This window comes from Dipodomys merriami, unplaced genomic scaffold (assembly GCF_024711535.1).
Source record: "Dipodomys merriami isolate MVZ:Mamm:240054 unplaced genomic scaffold, mDipMer1.0.p SCAF_14, whole genome shotgun sequence".
NCBI classification, from domain to species: domain Eukaryota; kingdom Metazoa; phylum Chordata; class Mammalia; order Rodentia; family Heteromyidae; genus Dipodomys; species Dipodomys merriami.
This window is the reverse complement of record NW_027202715.1, coordinates 39,029,317-39,054,274: the sequence shown is the minus strand read 5'-3', so window position 1 is coordinate 39,054,274 and position 24,958 is coordinate 39,029,317. Positions and strand designations below refer to the sequence as shown.

General features: G+C 43.6%; 1 protein-coding gene across 2 annotated transcripts in view; it reads left to right on the top strand.

Moving 5' to 3' along the window:
* Positions 1 to 24,958, top strand: part of LOC138826175 (phosphoinositide 3-kinase adapter protein 1) — a 116,527-nt gene that overhangs the window by 47,831 nt on the left and 43,738 nt on the right. For both annotated transcript variants that reach the window (XM_070021323.1, XM_070021324.1), the window contains 6 exons: positions 9,424 to 9,560; positions 11,093 to 11,237; positions 11,943 to 12,085; positions 12,225 to 12,357; positions 15,164 to 15,360; positions 17,365 to 17,554. In XM_070021323.1, coding sequence (XP_069877424.1) covers positions 9,424 to 9,560; positions 11,093 to 11,237; positions 11,943 to 12,085; positions 12,225 to 12,357; positions 15,164 to 15,360; positions 17,365 to 17,554 — 945 coding nt within the window. The remainder of the gene's footprint in view (positions 1 to 9,423; positions 9,561 to 11,092; positions 11,238 to 11,942; positions 12,086 to 12,224; positions 12,358 to 15,163; positions 15,361 to 17,364; positions 17,555 to 24,958) is intronic.

Below are 24,958 nucleotides of genomic sequence, written 5' to 3'. Positions count from 1 at the left end.
TATTCTGATTCCTTATTAAGCAAGAAAGACAATTGTTTGAGCTTTTAGAAAAATAAAACAGCGTTTTTAATCTGTATCTTAGAAACTACCTTTAGCTAGTCCACATGGAGAGCACCCCCTTTCCATGGTTTCTGGGGACCTCACAGACAGCTAGGCTTTATTCCTCCTTCACTAAGTTCTCCATAGAGAAGGTAACCCCCACATTGCTTTTGTAGCCCCAACGTATATAGCCTGTCACACCTTTGTGCCTTTAATCATGCTTTACCTTTGCCAGGAAAATCCTCCTAGGTCACCCCAATATCAGTGAGGACAGCAATTTTCTCATCCTTGTATTTCTTGGGGGACATGGGCTAGGCTGTGGATATTTATTCACTAGTGGGCAACGAATATTATTAGAAAAATAGAAGAATAAATTATGAATTATTTTATTTATTTAAATAGGGAATATCATACATTTCTCGAAGGATCAGTTATCCTTAACTTCTTCCTCCTCTACTTCCTCCTCCTCCTCTTTTTCTTCTTCTTCATCATCATCATCATTATCATCATCATCTTCTTCTTCTTCTTTCTCCTCCTCTTCCTGCTCCTCCTCCTCCTTCTTTTCAGTGCTGGTACTGGGGCTTGAGTTTAGGGCCTGGGAACTATCCCTTAGTTTTTTTTTCTGCTCAAGGTAGGCACTCTACTATTTGAGCCCATAGCTCAGCTTCTGGCTTTTTTGGTGGTTAATTGGCAATATAAGTCTCACAGACTTTCCTGCCTGGGCTGGGTTCTAATGGTGATCCTCAGATCTCAGCCTCTAGAGTAGCAAGAATTACAGGCTTGAGCCACCCTTACTGGGCTCTTCTCAACTTCTTTAAGATTCTGTTTTGTTTGTCAATGCACTTTTCTCAGTATTTAATTTGGTTATATTCATTATCTCCTGATGATAAAGTATCACACAGTTCTGTCTATTCTTATATGGAGCCTCATCTCCCCAATTAAACTCCCACAGGGCTGAGACTGTGAAGGCCTGACCCGTGAGGTTCCCACCTGGAGCCTGGGCTGGGGTGAGACGTGTGGTACATGTTCAGTGGATACTTGCTATGTGATTGGGAAACTTCACGATAAGCTCAGGTTTCGGAACATTTTCTTCAGAGCTTTGAGAAAGAGCTGTTTCATGTTTTTGTCATTGTGGCTTGAGGAGGACAGATGAGCATCATACCAGCTGAGAGATCATATCTTGAGTGGAAAAGCCCCTAAGTGCTTCTCAAGACCCTGAGAGACTCTATATTCCTGCTGTGTGGTTATATACAGGATGTGATGGTCAATTTGAAGCTTGGGCTTGGGATGTCAATGCAGAGGAGACAGCTCTTTTATTCTTGGACCCCAATACTTGGAGTTGCTCGCTCACTCCTCCATTCTGCCAAGATATCTTCTGACTCTCCTTCACTCCTGTTATCAGCCACACTGCAAATCTTGAGCATGCCCTGGTGATCTCTCCTGCTTCTCCCAACACAGAGAAACACCTGCCTGGACTTTCTGTTTTCATTCCTGTTTGGACTAGATTGATGGAAAGAAAGATCTTAATTCTCAGTGGAAAGTTTTCTCCTTAGTTTTCTGCTCTGGTCAGTATTTTTTCCTTGTCATCCAAAATTTAGAGAGAGTAATTCATCGTGTTTATGTTGTAAACATGATGCTTCCTGCTTTCCCAGCTGCAGATCACCTTATTGAAAAAAAATGTAAAACTAGTCAGGGGTGTAATAGTCAGGTGGTGCAATCCCAGCATTCAGGAGGCTCAGACAAGAAGGCTCACGGGCTCCAGGCCAGCCTGGACGACATCATGAGACCATATCCAAACAACAACAACAGTAACAACAAACCACACACACAAACAGCTGAAGGAATTCATTTTAACAAAACGACAGTCAGATAACATGATGTAGCTCTTCCCAGCATTTTGTAACTTAAGAAGCACCTATGTGGTCATTTTTTTGTTTGTTTTGTTTTGATGCCAATACTGGGGCTTGAATTCATGTCCTTACACTTTCACTCGGCTTTGTTGCCCAAGAATGGCAGTCTACCACTTGAGTTACAGCTCCACTACGCAGCTTTTTGCTGGATAACTGAATGTAAGTGTCTCATGGACTTTTCTGCTCAGGCTAGTTTCAAATGGGATCCTCTGAAGTCAGCCCCTTGAGTAGCTAGGATTACAGGCATGAGCTACCAGCATTTGGGTGTTGCTGAGCTCCGTGTAGAAACATGGAAGTCCTTATGTTCATTGCTGTTTTCCAATTTCAAAAGAAAAACACATGAAGAAGACATAAATATGTGAGTGAAATAAATAAAAGGCAAATGGGTTGCATTCATTTAATCAAAGACAATGCTAGTTTATTGAGCTGTCAGGAAGCAGCAGGAGACATGGTCTTGCTGAGTCTGTTGGCTAGGGAGGCCTATTGAATCTCTCCTATGGTATTTTGGGAACTAACTCTTCTACCACATTTCTATATTTAAAATAGTGCACAAGAAGATTTTGTGTCTACTAAGCACAAATGCCTTAACCACACACTACCCTTCCTCCCTCTTCTTGGCTCATCACATTCCAACTTTTAGCATAACATAATCTAGCCACAAAGCAAACACAAATGTGGGCATCAACATCCCATGGCTGGATGTGACTCTAACTCCGTCCATCATCCAGGTGGTCTAAAACACTCTTGTGTTCTGTTTTAAAGGCGTATCATCTAAAAGAAGAATCCAAATGCAAATTCTCGTGAAGACTGTATCTGAGGACTTGGTCAGACACTGGTTTGAAATTGCTAATGATCCTGAGTGTTTGAGTATTTGTTTGAGTATTTGTTCAATAGAGTATTTAAAAAAGAGAGAAACTAAGGGGTTGGTGATATGGCTCAGTTAGTAGAGCACTAGCCAAAGAGTAAAAGGTCAGGTACCAAGTTTGGGTTCCAATCTTGGACCAGAAAGGAAGGAAGGAAGGAAGGAAGGAAGGAAGGAAGGAAGGAGGGAAGGAGGGAGGGAGGGAGGGGAGAAAAGAAGGAAAGAAAGAAAGAAAAATTGAGTTGGGCATGTGTGGCTCATGCCTGTAATCTTACTCAAAGTGCTAAGATCTGAGGATCAAGGTTCAAAGCCAGCCTGGGCAGGAACATCTGTGAGACACTTACATTCAGTTATCCAGCAAAAAGCTGCTGTAACTCAAGTGGTAGACTGCCAGCCTTGGGCAATAAAGCCAAGTAAGAGTATAAGGACTACCAAAAGAGCTGGAGATGGAACTGTGGCTCAAGTGGTAGAGCACTAGCCTTGAGTATAAGAAACTGTGCCCCAAGTTCAAGCCCTAGGATGGATATGGGGGAGGGAGGGAGGGAAAGAGGAAGAAGGAGGGAGGGAGGGAGGGAGAGAGAGGGGGGGCTGATAAGACCAATGACTTAAAGAAGAGTCTAAAATATTTAAATTGGGACTGGTGGCTTACATCTTTAATCTAGCATTTGGGAGAGGATCTAGCAGGAGGATTGTGAGCTTGAGGCCATCCAGGACCACATAGCAAGACCTGGTATCAAAACCAAAGTTTGTCATAGGCTGCCTGGTAGCAAGAGAAAAAGGCAAAACACCATGTTAGCTTGTTCTTGTCCAATAAGAGAAAGTGAGTAAATTCACTGTATTGGCCATGTGAGTTCTCTGTGAATGAGATTTGGGGAAATTGGATTCACAAAAAAAGTCTTTCTATGGTTTTTCCAGAGGTCCTCTGGACTTCATAAAAGCTTGAGTGGATAAGCAATAGTTTCAGTGCTAAGCTTTAAAGCAGTGAGGATATGGTTGGCGTCCTAATAATGCTTTGCACTGGGGAAGGTCTTGGAGTTTCCAGATGGCCTGCACTATTTGAAACTTGGGCAGCAAGATAATATTATCTTCAGGGGTGGTGGGCAGGATAGGAATGGAAGAGGAAGCTCTGTTGACCAAGTGGGAAAGTTTGTGCTCATCCTTCTGTCAGGTGTGTCCTAGTGGTATTTAATGTTTCAGTAGGCTTTTCATTCACAGAAAATCTTTTGTGTGTGGGGGGAGGGCGGGGGTTATTGGTCATAGGGCCTCAACTTGGGGCCTGGGCGCTAGCACTCCACCACTTTGAACCACAGCACTACTTTCAGTTTTCTGATAGTTAATTGGAGATATGAGTCTCACGGACTTTCCTATCAGGGCTGGCTTCTTTTACTTTATTTATTTTATTTGTTTTATTTACTTTATTTATTTTATTTGTTCTAGTCGTGGGGCCTGAGCTCTGGGCCTGGGCGCTGTCCCTCAGCTCTTCAGCTCAGGGCTAGCGCTCTACCACTTGGGCCACAGTGCCACGTCCGGCTTTTTCTGCTTATGTGGTGCTGAGGAATCAAACCCAGGACCTCATGCATGCGAGGCAAGCACTCTACCACTGAGCCACCTTCCCAGCCCCTTCTTTTCGTTTTTGGTACTGGGGATCGAACCCAGGATCTTGCAGTGCTGAGGCAAACGCTTTGTCACCGAAGCCAGCCCAAGGCCGGCTTCAAACCATGATCAGCCTCTTGAGTAACTAGGATTACAGGTGTGAGCCACCAGCACCCTGCCAAAATATACCTTTCATCTGCTGAAGTGCTTAGCTGTTAGATGCCAGCTCCTCTGTAATGTACTGGGAAGGAGGCTGCTGTGGCTTGTCAATAGCATCACCAGCATCACTTCACAGAGTGAATGACATCCTGCCTGACTTCCTGAAATGAGTGAGTGAGCTGCTGGTAGCTATCGAGATGAGAAGTGTTTATGTGGCCCCACTGAGAGCCTGGGAATAGCTGCCAAGTGCCAAGCCTTGAGGATCACTCTCTTTATGTCAAGCTGCGCTCACTGGCAAAATGATTAGCAATAGTTTCATTGCAATTTTTCTCATTACTCCAACCCCAAGATAAAAGTAATGCTTTCTCACTGTGAGAAATATAAAAAGACATACAAGGTTAGAAGAAGGGAGAAAAAGGGGAGGAGGAAGGGAGGGAGGAAAGAACTCAGGCAGGTTGAAACCATACATTTTCTTCTGACCTTTAAAGATGTGTTTTTTAAATATGATTGAAATCCTGCTGTGTAAGCGCTATCATTTGATATCCTGCTTTTTTACACTTTCAGTTCCAAGAAGAATGTGTTTAGCATTCTTTCAGACAGATTGCTTTTAGTTTAGTTTAGTGTCCCCTCCCCACTCCCCCCCCCACTGATACAGACATCTTGGTTCATTATCTTTCTATTTTGGATAGAATAATATTTTTTTTTCTCCTTAAGAGAGACTTATGGAAGTAGAATTATTGACAAAAGATGTGATCCCTTTCAGGGCTTTTTTTCTCTTTGCCTGGATTTGGGCGCATGGCTTTCTAGAAGGTTCATTCATCCCTCAGCATCAAGCAGGGGTGTTTGTCTACAGAAACCCTTCAAACAGCACACCTAGTAGACCTGAAATCCCCTTTTAATTCAGAAAAGGTAAAATAACAATGGAATATTTTTATTTGCATTTCTACAATGACTAGGGAGAGTGAACAGTGTTTTATCTTTTGAGTGGGGATAGAATTTACACGTCTTCTTTGGGAATTATCTGCTTACTGGGATTTGGGTAATTTTAGAGATTTCTGTGACCTCATCATATATTAGAGACATTAACTCCTTGTTATATATATTGCAAACTGTTCACAAATTTATGCTTTGCAACCAGAGTTTTTGATAACAGTTTTATTGAGATATAATTCATGTACTATGAACCCACTCACATAAAGAGTACCATTCAATGGATTTTGGAATGTTCACAGATTCCTGCACCTATCACCACTATCATTTTTAGAATATTTCTGTCACTATCAAAAGAAATTTCAAGCTGGACACTGACTGGTAGCTCATGCTTATAATCCTAGCTACTCAGAAGGCTGAAATCTGAGGATTGCAATTTGAAGCCAGCTTGGGCAGGAAAGTCTGTGAGACTCTTATCTCCAATTACCTACCCCTCCCCCCCCCCAAAAAAAAAAGAAGAAGAAGAAATGGAGCTGTGGCTCACTGTGGTAGAGCACTAGCCTTGAGCAGAAATGCTCATTCACACACTACTACTACTACTACTACTACTACTACTATTTATGTGACATTTAAATCTATAATGCTTCTGAACTCCATTTTGGAGTTATTAGAATTAGGAAGAATTTAAATAGTACTTTAAGCTCTATTCCATAGTAGTATTTACTAGCAGAAACTGCTAAGTCATCTTCTCAGCAACTATTTCCTTTGTTTTATGCTGATTTAACTTTTTGTTTGTTTGTCCTATCCTGGGGCTTGAACTCCGGGCCTGGGCATTGTCCCTGAGCTTTTTTTGCCCAAGGCTAGTACACTACCAGTTGAGCCACAGCTTCACTTTCCAGCTTCTTGGTTGTTAATTGGAGTTAAGAGTCTCATGGACTTTCCTGGCCTGGGCCAGTTTCTAATCACTGTCCTGAGATTTCAGCCTCCTGAGTAGCTATGATTATAGATGTGAGCTACTAACAGTGTCTTGCTGATTTAAGGTAATTTTTTGTTTGTTTGTTTTTGTTTTTGTCTATCCTGGGTCTGGGTGGTGTCCCTAAGCCTCTTTTGCTCAAGGGGCTTAGGGACATGTTAAGGGGCTTAGCACGCTACCCCTTAAGTGGCTGCACAACTTCTGGCTTTTTCGATGATTAATTGGAGATAGTCTCACAGACCTTCCTACCTGGGCTGGCTTCACACCATGGTCCTCAGATCTCTTCCTGAGTAGCTAGGATTATAGGTGTGATTATAGGTGAGAACCACCAGCACCCAGTTTGATTTAACTTCTTAAAGAGTAATTTTTCGAGCAGTTTGAAGTTTACACCAAAAATCAAGGGGATGATGTAGAAGTTTTCTGTACCTTCCCCATCCATGGATCTGCACAACTTCCAATCCTATCAGCATCTGGCACCAGATGCTATAATACTAGTTACCAATGAATAGCCTATAATGACTCTTCACTGCCAGTCAAAACCCATTGTTTACATTAAGATTCACTTTTATTTTTTTCTGGTGGTGCTGAGGTTTAAACTCAGGGCCTCACTTTTGTTAGTCAGGTACTCTACCACGGAGTCATGCCTCTACCCTTTTTTTTCCCCACTAGTTATCTTTAGGATAGGGTCTCATTTCCTTTCTGGATACTTGTTCCTAGACTGTGATCTATCTACTTGAAGAATTTACTGTCTGGACTGACGTAAAATTGTGACTCTCTTAATCTTAGTTTCCCGTGTAGCTAGTTCGACAGCTGTGCGTCATTATGCCCATCTGGGTTGGGAAGGGGTTTTGTAAACTTTTTTGCATAGACTGATCTTGAAGCTTGATCCTCTCATTCTCAGCCTCCCAAGTAGCAAGAATTACAGGTGTGAGCCACCAGCACTGAACTTTAGGGTTCAAATCTGGTATTGTAAATTCTATGGGTTTGGACCACTGTATAATCATGGCAATCCACTGCTAAAATGTCATGCCCAAAAATCTTCTGGGCTTCACCTGTTCATCCCTTTTCCCTAACCCTGCTAACTACTGACCTTTTTCATAGTTTTCATAGTTTTGTTTTTTTCTGTCTGTGCTATAGTTGAAATCATAGTAAGCAGTCTTTGAATATTTCTTTTATTTATTATTATACATAAATATATATATATATATATATATCTGTGTGCAGGCTTTGTGTGTGTGTGTGTGTGCATGTGCGTGTGTGCGTGTGTGTGTGTGTGTGTTTAAGTGTGTGCTTCTACTAGGGCTTGAACTCAGGGCCTTTTGCTCTTGTTTGGTTTACTTGCTCACAGATGACACTCTACAATTTGAACCACACCTCTAGTCCAGCAATTGCTGGAATTAGAAACAGAATCTCATAGATTGTTCTTCCTGGACTAGCTTTGAACCATGATTCTACAGGTCTCAGCCTCCTCCTCAGTAGCTAGGGTGACATGCACAAACCACTGATGCCCAGCTTTGTGCAGTTTTTTGTGTTCCTTGGTAAACACCAAGGCACATGACTGCATGACTGAATGGTAAGAGTCTATTTAGTGTTGCCAGAAATTGTCTGTCTTCCAAAGTGACTTTTTGCATTCTCTTTTATTTACTATTTATTTATTTTTTGTGCTGGTCCTAGAGCTTGAACTCAAGGCCTGGGTACTGTCCCTGAACGTTTTTGGTCAAAGCTAGTGCTCTACCACTTGAGCCACAGCTCTACTTCCAATTTAGGGTAGTTAATTAGACATAAGAGTTTCACATGGGGCTGGGAAGGTGGATCAGTGGTAGAGTGCTTGCTTTATATGCATGAGGCCCTGGATTCGATTCCTCAGCACCACATAAGCAAAAAGAAAAAGCTGGAAGTGGCACTGTGGCTCAAGTGGTAGAGCGCTAGCCTTGAGCTGAAGAGCTGAGGGACAGCGCCCAGGCCCAGAGTTCAGGCCCCACAACCGGACCCAAAAAAAAAAAAAAAGTCTCACAGATTTTACAGATTTTCCTGCTCAGGTGGCTTCAAACCACAATCATCAGATCTTAGCCTCCTGAGTGTTTTTACACTCTCATTCAGCAACGGAGGAGAGTTCTAGTGTTCCACATTCTTAAAGGTATTTTTTGTTGTCAGTGTTCTAGATTTCAGCCATTCTAGTAGATGTATGGTTGTGTCTCATTGTTGTTCTAATTTGAATTTTCCTAATGACGTATGAAATGTATCAGTTTTCATGTACTATTTGCCGTCTGTATATAGTGTCACACACACACACACACACACACACACACACACACACACACATTCTTGAATGTAGTTTTACCAGGAGGCCTGCCAACAGTAGACTGTGGAAGAGCCCCTGCTTTGATGGGTTTCAGCATCTGAGCCATACCCCACATGTCTGCACATTCCTGCTGTCCATTCCAAATCTGGAAGCTCTAAGCTTTGTAGTGCAGGTGTTGGCTGTGGTATTGATTTGGAAACTGATCTAAGTCTTGTTGAAAATATTTGTTTCTCACTGTTGCTGGCAGAAGAGGGATATTGTCTAGACATGACCCTGATACCTTGTGGCTTTCTGGAGATTTCTTATTTTTTGTTCTGAGTAGGTAGCTTCTTCTTGACCTCCCTTTCCTTGTTTACCTTTCATCCCTTCAGAAGTTCTGACAGGAAGTTTCTAGAAGTCAATTGGTTGAATACAGACTTGTTGGCTTCAAACTTTTTGTCTTCCCCTCCACATTGTTCTTTTGCAGTCACCCTACTCTGAGCCCTACATGGTGGTTGATTTTTCTCCACTGGACCGACTTTTGTAACTTCCAGAGTTACTTTCTTCAGCTTGAATTTGTGTGACTTCATAGATATCTCCTGTGTGTGATGGTTGGGGCATGCCCACCATCTCTCCTTCCTTCCATTCCCATTCAGTTGTGTCTTCCATTCTGTAGATTCTGGCTGTGACTCAGTTACCGACACTGAGCCTGAGGACGAGAAGGTCCTTCCCCACTCCAAGCAACTGAGCCTGCCATCGGAGACCACGCCAGGGAACCTGATGGTGGTACAACCGGATCGGATTCGCTGTGGGGTAGGTATTCTGGGGGCGGAGGGGTCTGGTAGATCCATGTCAGAACAGGGGCTTTGCAAATGGACACCTCTGTTTGAGTAAAGAAGGGAGTTCTTATATTGAACCTCACTAAAGTTATAGTCATCCCTTAGGGCTTCCTGTGTGGAATCTCATTACCTGGGCTTTGAACACACCTTTAAGCCAAAAGGAAATGAGCCAGGAGTATAACACACCATCGATCTCAGACTTCTATTTCATTGGTTAATAACATAGAACATGAGAGAGGCCAGCACACATGAACATTACCAGATACTTACACCCACCTTGCAGTAGAAGTAGAAGGAAGTAGTAAGGCGTGCTGGGAGCTTGCTTCTATGTTAGTTGACCACTAGCCTGGCCCAAGGGAGTGCTTTGAAGCTTGATGGCTGCAACTCACTGTCCAATATCTCTTGCTAAAAGCATGGATAAATGCCCCTGTGACTAACACTTTTAGAGGGGGGCATATAATAGGTGACTTGAATGTCATGACCTAGTGAGCCACTGGCATTTGAATCCTGTCAGGTGAACAAATTTTCCATTTTCTTTCCTTTCCTGATAAGAAATGTGTGGTGTTTCTGTTAGTCTGGAGAATTAAAATGCTTTCTTTGTTGATACAAGTCCTTTGCTAAACTTTACTGTAGGCTCCTGGTACATCTGCCATGAGAGCCTGGGCCATGTGGAGTATGGGAACTGGCACATGTGAGTGTTTTTCTGGAAGCTGAGGACACTAGACATGGGGCAAGGGCCTCCCATATGGGAGTTTCCAATTGCTTCTTTGGACTCCATTTGACTCACAGGCATGTTTAGCTTGGACTTAACAGTGTTTTAAGTATTAGACATCAAATCTGTCTTTCCGGCTTCCAGAATCTGAATCTGGTATTAGTAGGTCTGAGTCACTAGCTAGGGCTGAGTGCCCTTTGGTTGGTACACTCTTCCTCCAGTGTCTGGTCCCCATAATTCTCTGTTGTTTGTTTGCTTGTTTTTGTGGGTCATGGGGCTTGAACTCAGGACCTGGGCACTGTCCCTGAGCTTTTTCACATAAGGGTAGTGCTCTACCACTTTGAGCCACAGAGTCGCTTCCAGTTTTCTGGTGGTTGATTGGAGATAAGAGTGTTATAGACTTTCCTGCCCAGGCTGGGAACTATGATCCTTGATCTATGGTCCTCAGATCTCAGCTCTTAAGTATCTAGGATTACAGACATGAACCACAGAGGCAGGCTCTCTGTTCTTTATAATTGGTCCATTTCCCACTCTCCCCTCCTGGCTTGGCCTGGCCTGGCCTGACCTGTGTGGATATTTCACTTTCCCATGACTGAATCTTATCTTCCCCATCACCTTCTGTTGAGGTAACAAGGTGCCTGTGTTGGATGGTGTTTGAAACCAAAGCATACTGAGCCTAGCTGGTCTGGGCCATCCTCACTAGAGAGATCTCAGGTTTGGGGAGCTGAGAACACAGAGCCTAGTAACCTAAGAATCCAGAAGGGAAAGAGACCATGACCTGTATCCTGTTCCAGGCCCAAACCACTGTGTACATCATTATGAGATGTAAGTTGGATGACAGGGTGTCGACGGAAGCCGAGTTCTGTCCTGAGGATTCTCCATCGGTCAGAGTGGAAGCCATACTAGAGAATGAGTACACAATTTCCGTGAAGGCTCCTGGTAAGCAACCCCATGGTAACAGGATAACCAGATGCTTAATTCCTTCTGAAATAGTGCTGAGCTATAACTTATCAATAAGCTATACCACCAGCAGCATGAGGCCTTGGCACTTTCATTTTGCCAATGTGGTTTAGTTTTGAGGCATTATTTTAATTGTATTTCCTTGATTACGAGGAAGGTTGAGTGTTTTTCCATGTTCTCTACTTGTTGCATTTCCTCTTTTGTGAATCGAATCTTTGTGGTTTTGTGTATTTTTAACTTATTTCTTTCCCCCTCAAAACCCCTTCCGGTGGTATAGACTCCACACGTAGTATTGACAGCAGCAGAGCGAGAGGGCGAGTCTGCTCACCCAATGAGGTAGAAACAGTGTCGCCTTACAGGATCTCTCACCTTTGGCAGCCACTGGTCTTTATAGAAAGTTCCTTAAGTCACGTTTTCCTTGAAGTCCCTGGCCAACAGAAAAACAGATGCAAATCCCTCAAAACTTAAATTACAGACTGAGTGAGAAGAACTGCTCTGCAATGTGTTGGCTTATTCACCTTTTCCTTCCACCCTTCCCTCATCTCCCACCCCAGCTCACCTCCAAGGACTTTCTTCCACGACTTATTTTTTTCCTACCAGATGGATCATCTCTGTCCAGGAAGCCTTGTCATGGGATCTTTGATCTTCCTGGGCATTTTATATAGTATCTTTTCTTCTGTTCAGACCTTTCATCTGGAAATGTTTGTCTGAAGATATATTCTGGTGACTTAGTGGTGTGTGAAACCATTATCAGCTATTACACTGACATGGAAGAAATTGGGAATTTATTGTCTAATGCTGCAAATCCCGTGGAGTTCATGTGTCAGGTAAAGATGCTGAATGGTGATCTGAGCTTTTAGGGGATGCATGTTTTGCCCGTGGCTTTTCAGCCTTCAATCTGCCGGGCAGGAGACAACTAGATTTAAAACTATCTTCACCATTTTTTTTCTTCCAAATTTAATTTAGGCCTTTAAAATTGTGCCATATAACACAGAAACTCTGGATAAACTGCTAACAGAATCCTTGAAAAACAACATCCCTGCAAGCGGACTGCACCTCTTTGGAATCAACCAGCTGGAAGAAGAAGATATGATGACAAGTAAGTCAACAATCAACTATCAAGACTAGCCAGCAGGGGGCAAATTTCAGCCTGTGGTACCAGCATCCAGTCAAGTACCTGCTGCTGCTGCCTGCTCTATAGTCTATCCTGTGAGAAAGAGCTATGCTTTATAGGGTAGCTAGAGATTTTTCTCTACAACTCTTGACTATAGCCATGCATTGCTTAACAATGTGGATGCCTTCTGAGAAATGCAGTTAGGCAATTCATCTTTGTGTGAGCCTCATACAGTGTGCTTATACAAACCCAGATGGTATAGCTTGCTGCATGGCTAGGCTATTAGGAACATAGGTATGGTGTAACCTATTGCCTTTAGGGCCAAGGTGAACAAAATGGCAGGAGATTAAATCAAGCACAAGAGAGCATGATGCAATGAGGAGTCACAGTGAACACAACAGAGACAAGTCTGCTGCCCATGTAACCCAGTGTACTATTTTACAGTACATTTTAAAAATGAGTAGCAGAACAGCTGGGCGCCGGTGGCTCACGCCTGTCATCCTAGCTACTCAGGAGGCCAAGATCTGAGGATTGCCATTCAAAGCAGCCCAGGCAGGAAAGTCCATGAGAACTTATCTCCAATTAACCAACAGAAAACCAGAAGTAGCACTTTGGCTCAAAGTGGAAGAGCACTAGCCTTGAGCTGAAGAGCTCAGGGACAACACTCAGGCCCAGAATTCAAGTGCCATGATTAAAAAAAAGAGAGAGAGAGAGTAGTAGAATAGTCTAAAATAATGATTTTAAAGCATAGGCTCAAAGCATGGGTCAAGTGGTAGAGCACCTGTGTAGCAAGTGTAAAGTCCTGAGTTCAAATCCCAGTACCACCAAGAAAAAAAAATTTGTATTTTAACAAATCCATAATCCAGTAACTTTATCATTTGCTTTTTTTTAAATGCCAGTCCTGGGGCTTGAACTCAGGGCCTAGGTGCTATCTCTTTGTTTGCTCAAAGCTAGCACCCTACCACTTGAACCACAGTTCCATTACCAGCTTTTTGGTAGATAACTGGAGATAAGGGTCTCACGGGCCTTTCTGCCCAGACTGACTACTTCAATCTATGATCCTCAGGTCTCAGCCTCCTAAGTAGCTAGGATTTCAGGTGTGGCCACCAGCACCGGCTTCATTTACTATCCTTTTGTATTATATGCTGCACAAGTTGTAATGCTATGCTTTCATAGGACCGGGAGCCAGGTGGGTTGTTCATACCAGCATCATCACAGCATCGTAGGATATGTCGTGCTGTGATGTTACAATGACTACAGTGTTACTAGGGGTTGGGAAACTTTTAGCTTCATTTCAATCTTACAGGGCTTCTCACAACAGAAGTTGTTATTAGGCAAACATGGATGAACCTCCACATAGGGCTTCCACTTTCCCATTTGTCTTCTAGATAGAGTTTAAACCCCTCAGCCTGAAATCAAGCCCTTTCTACCCCCCCACTCCCCACCCTACCCCCATATGTTGCCACCTTCACCTCTCTTCACCAAGAAAAAAAGATTGTAGTTTAATAAATCCATAAACCAGTAACATTACCATTTACTTTTGTTTTCAATGCCAGTCCTGGGGCTTGGCTTCTCTGCACTGCAGCAGGTCTGAACTCTCACCTGTGTCTTGCTGCTCTACTCTTGGTGGCCATTTACCTGACTACCTTCTTTTTACCTCCTTGTAGCAACTTAGGTAGCATTTTCTCAGTTCCACCACCTGCTCTGGCCTCCCTTGGCCTATTGGGGCCTCTGACTCCCAGAGCTGTGTGTCTTTTTTGCTATGTTGTCAGCACACTGAGGGGGTGGCTCTGTTCCCAAGGGGCTGGGTCCTTCTATGCTCTAAACAAATATTTGTCCCAGTTGGGAGCAGCAGGACCTTGTGTACATGGGGCGTGGCAGAACTGGGACAATCACACCACTTACATGAAGACAGTGCTGGGTGCTCTGGACAGGATGCCTGTTGGCGTGTTCCTGTGGGCACCATCCCCACGATCACCACGGGACACTGCCTAATAGGACCTCTGCCTCCTTTCCATCCATTCGAAGCCTTCTTTGGGCCTCTCTTTCTGGTTGCCTCTCCCCATGTAGTATGCTTGCAATACTTCACATAGCTGCTTCTACTTTCCAATATTAAACTTGGGGTTCAGGGGAGAGCATTTCAATATATATATATCTATTTTCTTAGCATACTTATTATACAATTGAAAATACAAGCTGGAGATGATAGGTTCTCTCTGTCTGTCTCTCTCTCTCTCTTTCTGTCTCTCAATCAGCAGAAAAATTTTAAAACATTCCAGGCTTTGCAGAGAAAAACAAAACATGACTCTTTCTGTACTTTGTGTGCTATGTAAACCCTTAGAAACCAGCACATTTTGGAGCTGAGGGGTATGGCTCAGTGGTAGCATACTTGTATCTGGTAAGCTTAAGGCCCTGTTTTGATCCCATGCACATGTGTGTGAGTGCACATGTGTGTGTGCACGTGCACACACACACACACACACACACACACACACACACACACCACCTTTTGAAAGACTACTATGTCTAAGGATTTTCCTAATCTGTTTAGAGACAGAAAGTAGGCTATCAGTTACTAGATCTGCTAATTAATTAAAATATGATTCCCTTTGTCATATGAGTAGATGATCCTCAGCAGTGCCTCACAGGAAGCTGTCAGATGTTGGGCCAACCAATAACTAATGACTGAGTGCCTACTGGATGCCTTGCTTAGGCCTAATACCTTCATTTCTGTGAATAAAGGTGCGTTCATTCCTACCTGTCAATTAAATTCTCCTCTATACCTTTTCAGATCAGAGGGATGAAGAACTACCTACCTTGTTGCATTTTGCTGCAAAATATGGGCTGAAAAACCTCACTGCGTTGTTGCTCACCTGCCCAGGAGCTCTTCAGGCATACAGCGTGGCCAATAAGCACGGCCACTACCCCAACACCCTAGCTGAGAAGCATGGCTTCAAGGACCTGCGGCAGTTCATCGATGAGTATGTGGTAAGGTCAAGGCAAGAGTGGTCTCCCCATTGGAGATGAACTGTGTGGTTCTAGGGCTGCCTTTCCATCAAAGATCTATAAGATTTAACCTCTAGGATGTCTTCATCTGCCTCTTCTGGCAACGGGCAGTGTATATGGAGGGCCCTGGAAATGGAGATGAGCCCTGAAGTCACGTAGTCTTGGGACCCAATTCTTGTATATACTTGGTAACCAGGTGACTTTGGGGAAAACACCTATTTTGCCTTGTTTCCTCAAATGTAGAAAGATCCTACTAGTTCTACTCAGAACTGTTTTGAGGATAAAATGAAGTAATGTATGTGAAACATTCAAGTTAAAGAATTGACCTCAACAAGAATTGACAAGGAGGGGCTGGGAAGGTGGCTCAGTGGTAGAGCGCTTGCCTTGCATGCCTGAGGCCCTGGGTTTGATTCCTTAGCACCACATAAACAAAAAGAAAAAAGCCGGAAGTGGCTCTGTAGCTCAAGTGGTAGAGTGCTAGCCTTGAGCTGAAGAGCTGAGGGACAGCACCCAGGCCCAGAGTTCAGGCCCCACGACCGGACCCAAAAAAAAAGAATTGACAAGGACATTCATATAATGAGTTAGTTGAAGGTTGATGCTCCCAACCCACTTCCCCATTCTCTGACTCTATCAACCTCCAAGGTCTTTGGTGGCATGTTTCTAGCCACCTTGACCATCTTTAGGTCCAGGTGAATGGTATTAGAATTGGTTCTTCCTTATAGGGACCACAATGAGGCTCTGGCACTGAAGGAATATCAGGGAGTTCAACCATAAGACCTGATAACCACTGACTAGCCTCTCTTTTTGACCCTCTCTGCCTGGGTCTGACCTCAAGACAAGTAGACACACCCAGCTCATCTGTACTTCTTGTCTTTCCTAGACCATTGACTTCTAGGTTCTTCTCTGAGTCTGATCTCACCCCATGCCTATGATTTGTTCCATGTCCTAGTATTGCCTCTGTACTCTTGGAAGCAGCCACTCCTTTCTGGTTTTCTTCTTCCTTTGTAGATACACAAAGGGGGCACAGCAGGAGTCATGCTTTGTTTTTCTCTACAAAGCCTGGAGCACTTTAAAATGTTTCTGCTGATTGAGAGAGAGAGAGAGAGAGAGAGAGAGAGAGAGAGAGAGAGAGAGAGAATCTACCCTCTCCAGCTTGTATTTTCAATTACATAATAAGTATGCTATGAAAATAGATACATAGTGAAATGCTCCCCCCTGAACTCCAAGTTTAAGATTGGAAAGTAGAAGCAGTTATGTGAATGATAGCAAGATGATAGCAGTGTGACCTTCATGACTTCTGATGTCCTTCTCAGGTATCTAGAAACTGAAGAAACTTCTAGAAACTGAGAGGCACTTGGAAGAGCCTGCCAGAGGGTCAGGGTTTGCCCTGAAGGTGTTCCCTGGAGATTGCTAGCTACATATGTGCAGGAACATTTTCATGCAACCTTATCCACCCCACTGCATTTCAGTGCGGCTGCGCATGAAAGGCCACGGCCTTTGTATTATTTGTTCCCTTTTAAAGATGTAGGATGTAGTAAAAAGTTCAATGCCAAGATTATATATAAGCTTTGTGCTCAAGCCCTAAGGTTTTCTAAGCTTAGTTTTTCCCTTTCTCAAGCAGTGTGGAAAGGCTGGAGTGAGATAACTTGTGAGCCTATACTTAGCATTGAACTTGACTCCTAAGAAACACTATGAGGCAGTAACTTTTTAATTCCTATCCTCTAGTCACTGAACTAATTTAGCCAGTATTTCTTGAATGCATAAGACACATATTAGGGAGAGATAGGAAGATTAAGAAAAATAATAATGAGGCAAGAGAAGAAAAAAGGCATAAGCCTGACCTGAAGGAGTTCTTAGTCAGATAGGGAGCGCAGCCATACACAAGCAACTGTGCCCGGCTTCCTATGCCTGGCAGGCCACTCCGGCCCTGACGCAGCCCGCTCAGCTAGGTGCCACAGCATGCCATGGGCCTATCTTCTCTTGCAGGAGACTGTGGACATGTTGAAGAGCCACATTAAAGAGGAGCTGATGCAGGGGGAGGAGGACAACTCTGTGTATGAGTCCATGGCCCACCTGTCCACAGACCTGCTCATGAAATGCTCCCTCAACCCGGGCTGTGATGACGAGCTGTACGAGTCTATGGCAGCCTTTGCTCCAGCAGCCGCTGAAGACCTTTGTAAGTAACCCAGGCCACTTCTGCTTCCATTCTTCTGCTGGTTCATAAAAGGGAAGTCCCTTTCATCCAGAAAGATAAAGATTCTGTGTCATATAGTGTCTCATTTGTAGTCAACTGCTGTGGCAAGCAGAATCCTCCAAACTTCCTCTTCTGTGACCGCTAGGAGAGTCTGCCTGGGGTCATGAGTCTGATGACATGGCCTCAAGATAGACAAACTCAAACAGGGCTCAAAGCCCCAGCAGCCCCAGTGGGCCTGTTTTATGACCATTTGTAAGGTCCCCTTTACTATCCATCAGGAGATCCATGTATAATACAGCCCACTCTTAGAAATCAAATACATTGCCCTAGCCAAAATGCAGAAGAGACGTAAGGGGAGGAGACATGTTTGGCATACCTGCCCATGATGGCATATGAAATCATCTTGTGCAGATGCCACACACACAATCAGTCTCAGCAGCTCACTGACACATCTATTTTTTTTGATGACTCAAATGCTGCAAGTAACACTGGCATCAACACTTAGGTTTTCCTTAATGTTAAACAATTCTCCACAATTTCGTAGTAACTGAATTCCTGAAAAATTCAGTATATGCAAAAATAAAATGTGTTAATATATGAAATGGTGTAAGTTCTAGGCTCAGAAAATTATAAGTAGGTTTTCTAGAAGAGAGGAAGCAGTCTGAATTCATTGAGCTAGTGTAGAGTAAATTTACCTCCAAAATTAGGCATCACAGCATGACTTTCCTTATAAACAATTTAACAGATGTTGCCCATTTTTTGTTATCTTATTTTTCTAATTTTAAAAATAATATATGTTTGTCAAAACCTTAAATAAGGGTGGATAAAGAGAAAAACTTAAAATAGGAATAGAATTGAGTGATACAAGTTTCTATGATTTTCAACCATTATAACATTTTTCAACCATTATAACATTATAACATAGTTTGGTAGGTATATTTTTTTCTGTCTTGATCCTTATATCCACTGACATTAGATTAGAAGACATGTACACATCTATACAGAATTGTACAAATATGTGCACATATATCATGAGCAGTTTTTTTCCTAACATCTTCGTCTATCTAGAGGGTCATGGTGGATATATTTCTTTGTTGTACAGGGCAGGGCTGTCCCATACTTTGCCGGTTTATCTATGTGTCATTGTCTCTCCTGATAAATGTGTGATGATAATAATCAAAAACACTCTTGTATCCGGGCACTGGTGGCTCACACCTGAAATCCTAGCTACTCAGGGGATTGAAATCTATGGTTCGCAGTTTGAAACCAGCCCAGGCAGGAAAGTCGGTGAGACTCATCTCTAATGAACTACTCAGAAAAGGCCGGAAGTAGCACTGTGACTCAAGTGGTAAAGCTGTAGCCTTGAGCAGAAGAAACTCAAAGACAGTGTCTAGGCTTTGAGTTCAAGCCCCAGGACAGTCCTCTCCCCCCAAAAACAAACAAACCAAAAAAAACATCAACAACAGGAAAAACACTCATAGATCTTCAGAACATCCTCTAGGGGCAGTGTGCTACCCTTGAAAGTTGCTGTTTATTGTAAATGATGTTGGGTTTCAGTGTACATGCTGGTGGTAAGAACCACACAATGGGCTCTCTTACTGATGTTTACAGACATTCACTATCAGGTACTCAGCACTCCAAAGCTCTGCCACAAATTCACCCTCCTTCCCTCTGTGCCCAATTCATAGATTCTAGAAAGTCAAGACAAATATCCTCCAATGTCACTTCAAAACAGAAGGGCTTTCTGGAATGGCTACACTGAATACTGCTACCTTTTCAAGGCTAGTAGAGAAGTAAGCCTGTATGATGTGGGTGGTGGGTGTTAGGCATTTGCTAGTCTTGGAACATTCCTTTGGGATGAAGGGTGGGGTAAGCCCCCTTTTAGCACCTAAGATGCAGACCAGAAGCATTAGTGGAAGCTCTTTCAGAATGAGCTATGGCCTGGCAGAGAGATGAGAAGCAAAGGCATTACCCCTACTATCCATAGCCTTTATCACATTGAATAATGAGATGCCTGCACTTTATGGAAGGGGAAATAGAGGCAACAGAGAGGTTAAACAATTTTCCCAAAGTCTCACAGACAGTAAATCTGACAGAGACTAGGTTTAGATTCATTTCTCTGTCTCTAGGACCATATTCTTTATCCCAGGCTAGAAGGCTTCACCTAATATGGAGAATTTGGGTCCTGATTTTCTTTAGGAAACACCTGTCCTCTTTAGCTGTATTTCCCTGGTGTATGGCTCCAGAAGTAAATGAAGCCACCTCTGGCGATGGACAATGGCCATGGTAGTGTTGTGTGTAATTCCAGCACTGGGGTAGGCAGAGGCAGGAAGAAGGGAGGAGGATGGACTAGACTAGGCTACCCAAACAGCAATAACCACCACCAGCACACACACACACACACACACACACACATACACACACACACACACACACACACACACACACACACACACACACATCCCATCACTCTCTGGTGCCCCCTGCCTTCCATACCCAGCTTACATTTCTAGAGCATCTACTTGCCTTTCCTGGGTGTACAGTTCTTTCCTGGGGATACATGGCCAAAGACTAGTCCTTTCTATTGTGCAACAGGGACTCTTTCAGAAAAGAATACTTGGAAAATTACCAAGACCCACTGGGAATCCAGAGAGAGTGCATCCTTTCTGCCCCATCCTGTAGTTATAGAAATAGCTCCAGAAGTGTTGAACAGTCAAGGTTAAGTGCCCACTTCACTGGCAGGGAGAGTTGACAAGTCTTCATACTTGTTATCCCCTGGATTCTTCAGCTCAGGGATTCCTCCATTACCTGGCTGGAATCCAGCAGAGAATGCTAAAGGTGTTCCTGCCATCACACGTCATCTGCAGGTCCCCTCAACAGAAGAAACAGCAGCAGAATACTATGGGCTAGACTACCCATGGGCATATGGAGAGGCATGCTATAGAATGTGTTGTTGTTTGGATGGAGAATGAAACCCGGAACATTTTTTTTATTTGCCAGGTCATATAAATCTGAATTTTCTGACTGTAGACATGATTTGGTTTGTTATTCCTGTTTCTCTTGGGTTTAACTTGGACAAAGACTGTCTGACTGATGCAGCAGCTTGGGCATGGGGAAGAATCATTCATTTTACTGACAGCGCCTGTCTATGTGTGGAGGCGGCCTGGGTCAGAAGGAAGCAGAATAGAAAACAAACTGATACATAAGATGCGTATTGCGACTCTACCCAGAGCAGTGATAACTCAGAGTCTCTGGCAGTCCTTTAAAGTCCACTGACTGCCTTTATCTCTGCTGTCTTATTGGACTGTCCTTGGGCTTGGTAGATAGAATTAGCTACATTTTACAGGGGAGATAGTGAAGCCTCCAAGATTTAGTAGCATTCTTAAGTCCGATCAAGGCAGGACTGGATCAGGAATTGGAGTCTTTGCTTTTGCCACCAGCAAGTCTGTTTGCTGCCCCTCTGAGGTTGAGAGGCCTTCCTAGCCACCCTGCTGGGGTCTGCATTTGCCCACCCTGGGCTGGACACTTTACAGGAGCTATTTCTAAAGTCTAAGAAAATGAAGGTTATTTACAGACACCCTGCATGATGACAATTCTTAAAAGCTGAAAGTCATAATATTAGGGACCCAGGGTTATATCTACTGTCACTCATCCACTGAACTCAAGGGGTAAGCATTAGAGAGTGCAAGGCTTTTGGCCAATTCCTTACCACTACCTTGGAGATTCCCTAACTGGTCTTGAGGCAAATCTGCCTCTTTCTGGCTTAAGTTTGGGTCCCCTTCACCAAAGGGAAACTCAAACAACCACTGAATAGGGAGGTTATAGTGTTGAATGTAGGGGAGCTAGGAGGAGATGTTAGGGTCTAACCCTAAGATTTTATGATTTTTTTTTTGCCAGTCCTGCAGCTTGAACTCAGGGCCTGGCAACTGTCCCCGAGCTTCTTTTTCTCAAGGCTGGCACTCTACCACTTGAGCTACAGCACCACCCCTTTTGTCTTTTTCTGTTTCTGTGGTACAGAGGAATCAAACCCAGATTTTCATGCAAGCTAGGCAAGCACTCTACTACTAAGCCAGATTCCCAACCCAGATTTTCTGATTTTGACCCAGTCTAGTCTCCACCTGAACTTGTGTGAGCACTCTCTCTCTCCCTCTCCCTCTCCCTCTCCCTCTCCCTCTCCCTCTCCCTCTCCCTCTCCCTCTCCCTCTCCCTCTCCCTCTCCCTCTCCTCTCTCTCTCTCTCTCTCTCTCTCTCTCTCTCTCTCTCTCTCTCTCTCTCTCTCTCTCTCTCTCTCTCTCTCTCTCTGTCTTTAGTTTAGATATGCTGCCACCAGGTGGTGGTAACTACGTGTCTTTTTTTTTTTTTTTAATCAGACCTTCACCTTTGCTCCCAGTTCTCTTGAGATTTTTTTTTTTTTAAATTCAGGCCCTACAAATTTAAATAATTAGCTTCTCTACATAGGAAAGCAATGCCTCTATTAAGGAGATGTTTATGCAAACAGTGAATAAAAATCAAGGCAAACCTCTCTTGGAAGTGTTTCCTTGGTTAGTTCTTTTGTCTCTGCCCTTACCTTTGTGAATAATGTGCAGGTCCTAGTGGTCCTTTGATTTCGATTATTTGTTTCATTTGAAAGCTTTAGCTAGTAACCAGTCATTTGTCTGAGGCTCTGGTAAGGAGGCTGTGGGAGCCAGTGCAGGCAGGCCCTTTTCCAGACTGTTTCCAAGGTAATTCACTGGTGGATTGGAGCTTTGCTTACATATCTCACAGGCTTATCTTTCTTCCATAATAGAAGGGAGCCAGAGGAGTAGTATCCTGCTACAAGAAACTGCAAATGCTCAAGGGTCTCTCTAATGAGACCGGAGTGCTCTTCAGCTTCATGTTACCCTAGATAGAAGTTTTCCTTCCACCCCCTACCCACAGCCCTCCCTTGTAGCTCTGTAGCAGCTCAGGTTTGCATGTGGCAAAGAGCTGCCTTGCCCAAAGCTAACTGGCTGGCTTCCTCTGCAGTCTCCTTAGTAACTAGGATCTTGTTACAGATTTTCTCCAGGAGTTCATGGCTTCTTTATTGGAATGTTCTGATTATAGCCCCCTCTAAGAGCACAGTCCTCCTAGGCTGGAGAGCACAGTTAGGTACTATGAGTAACCCACAGCACAGCTCCCCACAGATCTGAATCTAAGCAAAATCATTAAGTGACTGGTTTGCTTCTGCAACATGTTGCCTATCTTGTCTGCAACTTTTCCTTCAGGACCCTCCCTTCCTGTGGCTGTAGAGGCTCTGTCTTCTTCTGGCTATTCTTTTGGGGAAGATTCTGGTAGCACTGGGTCAGGGCTGGTGGTACACCAGCTAAGAGAGAGCTCCCACAGAAGCACGGCTGTGACTCAAAGAGGTTTATTTCCCAATGCTTTCACTCCTGCGGAAGTGCAGCCCTGTGTTAGGGATTTAGACAGTTAATGAAGACAATGGATTGAATGTTTTAAGTCAGTAAGATGAAAATCCTCACCACCAGCAGCCCTGCCTGTCTCCAGACCCACACATCTTATGGCTCTGCTTTCCTGGAGGCATTGTACAAGGGTCAGCTTGGACCCTGGTTACTTACATGTTTCTCTGGTTAAGCTTCGGCTTAGGAAGTATGTCTAATGCCTTTGTATCATCTCTAGTGCCCAGTATAGTGCTGTTTACAACAGGTGTTCACCTGGTTCTTGAATTCGAGGTACTGGAGGGGGGGAGATGTAACCCTAGACTTTGTGGAAGTCTATGGCAAGTCTTTGTGGCAGGTATGGGATAGTTTATGGATATTCCAATGCCAATTATTCACTTTACTGACAGGTAGTTATGAGCCACTGGCTCATATGGGACGTGTCAGAAGGACAGTAAACTCGTGAGGCTGCTCCAGGCTGCCTTTTCTGTCCTGTCCCCAGGCGATCTCTGCTCCTTCTGCCTATATTGCTCTTCCTTTTCCTCTGCTTGAGTAATGCCAAATTCCTTCACAGAGCCCAAACACCACCATATGCATGCATTCATTTCTTGATGTTATCATTAGTTTATGCATTCACTCATTCATCCATTCAATACATACTTATCACACCTTTCCTAAATCCAAGTCATATGTGCCTGGTGGTGAGCAGTTAGTAGGCAAGCTGGCATGATCCCACGCTTCTGGAGTTTATATTCTACTGGGAGATCTCAGTAATAAACAAAAATACCTGGTAGTTGAATATATATATCCACACACTGTGGCAGTGTCATGCACTGGAGGAAAAGGATGCTCTGCTTTGAGAATGCAGACAAGGATCACGTGGCTTAGCAGGTTGCAGTCCTCCGACTCCATTACAGATGTGTCCCATGAAGGAGCTATCCTTCATGGAACAGGATTTATGTGTCAAGTAAGAAAACCATGGAGCAGACTTGTTGTTTCTCCTAATCTTTCCATTCCTAACCCTTCTTTTTTTATTGCCAAAGCTAGCCATCACTTCTTAGCTCTTCTTAACGCCTCTGATTTCAGACTGCCTTTCCCTCTGTGTGTGTATGTGTGTGTGTGTGTGTGTGTGTGTGTGTGTGTGTGTGTGTGTGTGTGTGTGTGTGTGTGTGTGTATCTGTCTGTCTATCTCTGTCTTTCCTATTACTTCTCCATCTGGGTATGATAAAGTTGGTTTTTATTGACTTTGTTAGTTAAGCCGTTCCATTATATTTGGGTGTTAATGAAGCCAACCAAGTTTCAAGTAATCATCAGATGTGTTTTTCTTGCTGCTCCTTGCTCTTCAGTTCTTTCTTTTTGGCTACAAAAGATAGGTACTAGTCTGTTGGCCTTTCTTTTTTTTCTTTTTTTTCTCTTGGTCATGGGACTTAAACTCTGGGCCTGGGCACTGTCTCTCAGGTCTTCAGCTCAAGGCTAGCGCTCTACCATTTGAGCCACAGCAGTTTTCTGGTGATTTATTGGAAATAAGAGTCTCATGGACTTTCCTTCCTGGACTGGCTTTGAACCATGATCCTCAGATTTCAACCTCCTAAGTAGCTAGGATGACAGGCATGAGCCACCTGTGCCCAGCCTGTTGGCCTTTCTCAAAGAACTGTCTTTCAGTAGATGACATTTGATTATATTACACACTCAGACTGTGTTTTGCATTAAATTAATCACCTATGATCTGCAGCTAATGCTAAATGGTCTAGATTTATGTCCCATGAGAAGACTTCTATAGGGGATCTTTGGGAATGCGTTATCTTTAAATCAGGTGCCCTCTAAGGTGTTTTCTCATCTTGCAATCTGTTCATGGTCTAATTCAAGCTGTTCTTGCCCTCTAAGGTGCCCTTTCATCTTGCATTGTGGAAATGGATCATTGCTGACCAACTCAAGGTCTGCCACTGCTCTTTCAGGAGGAGGCTGTGACTCA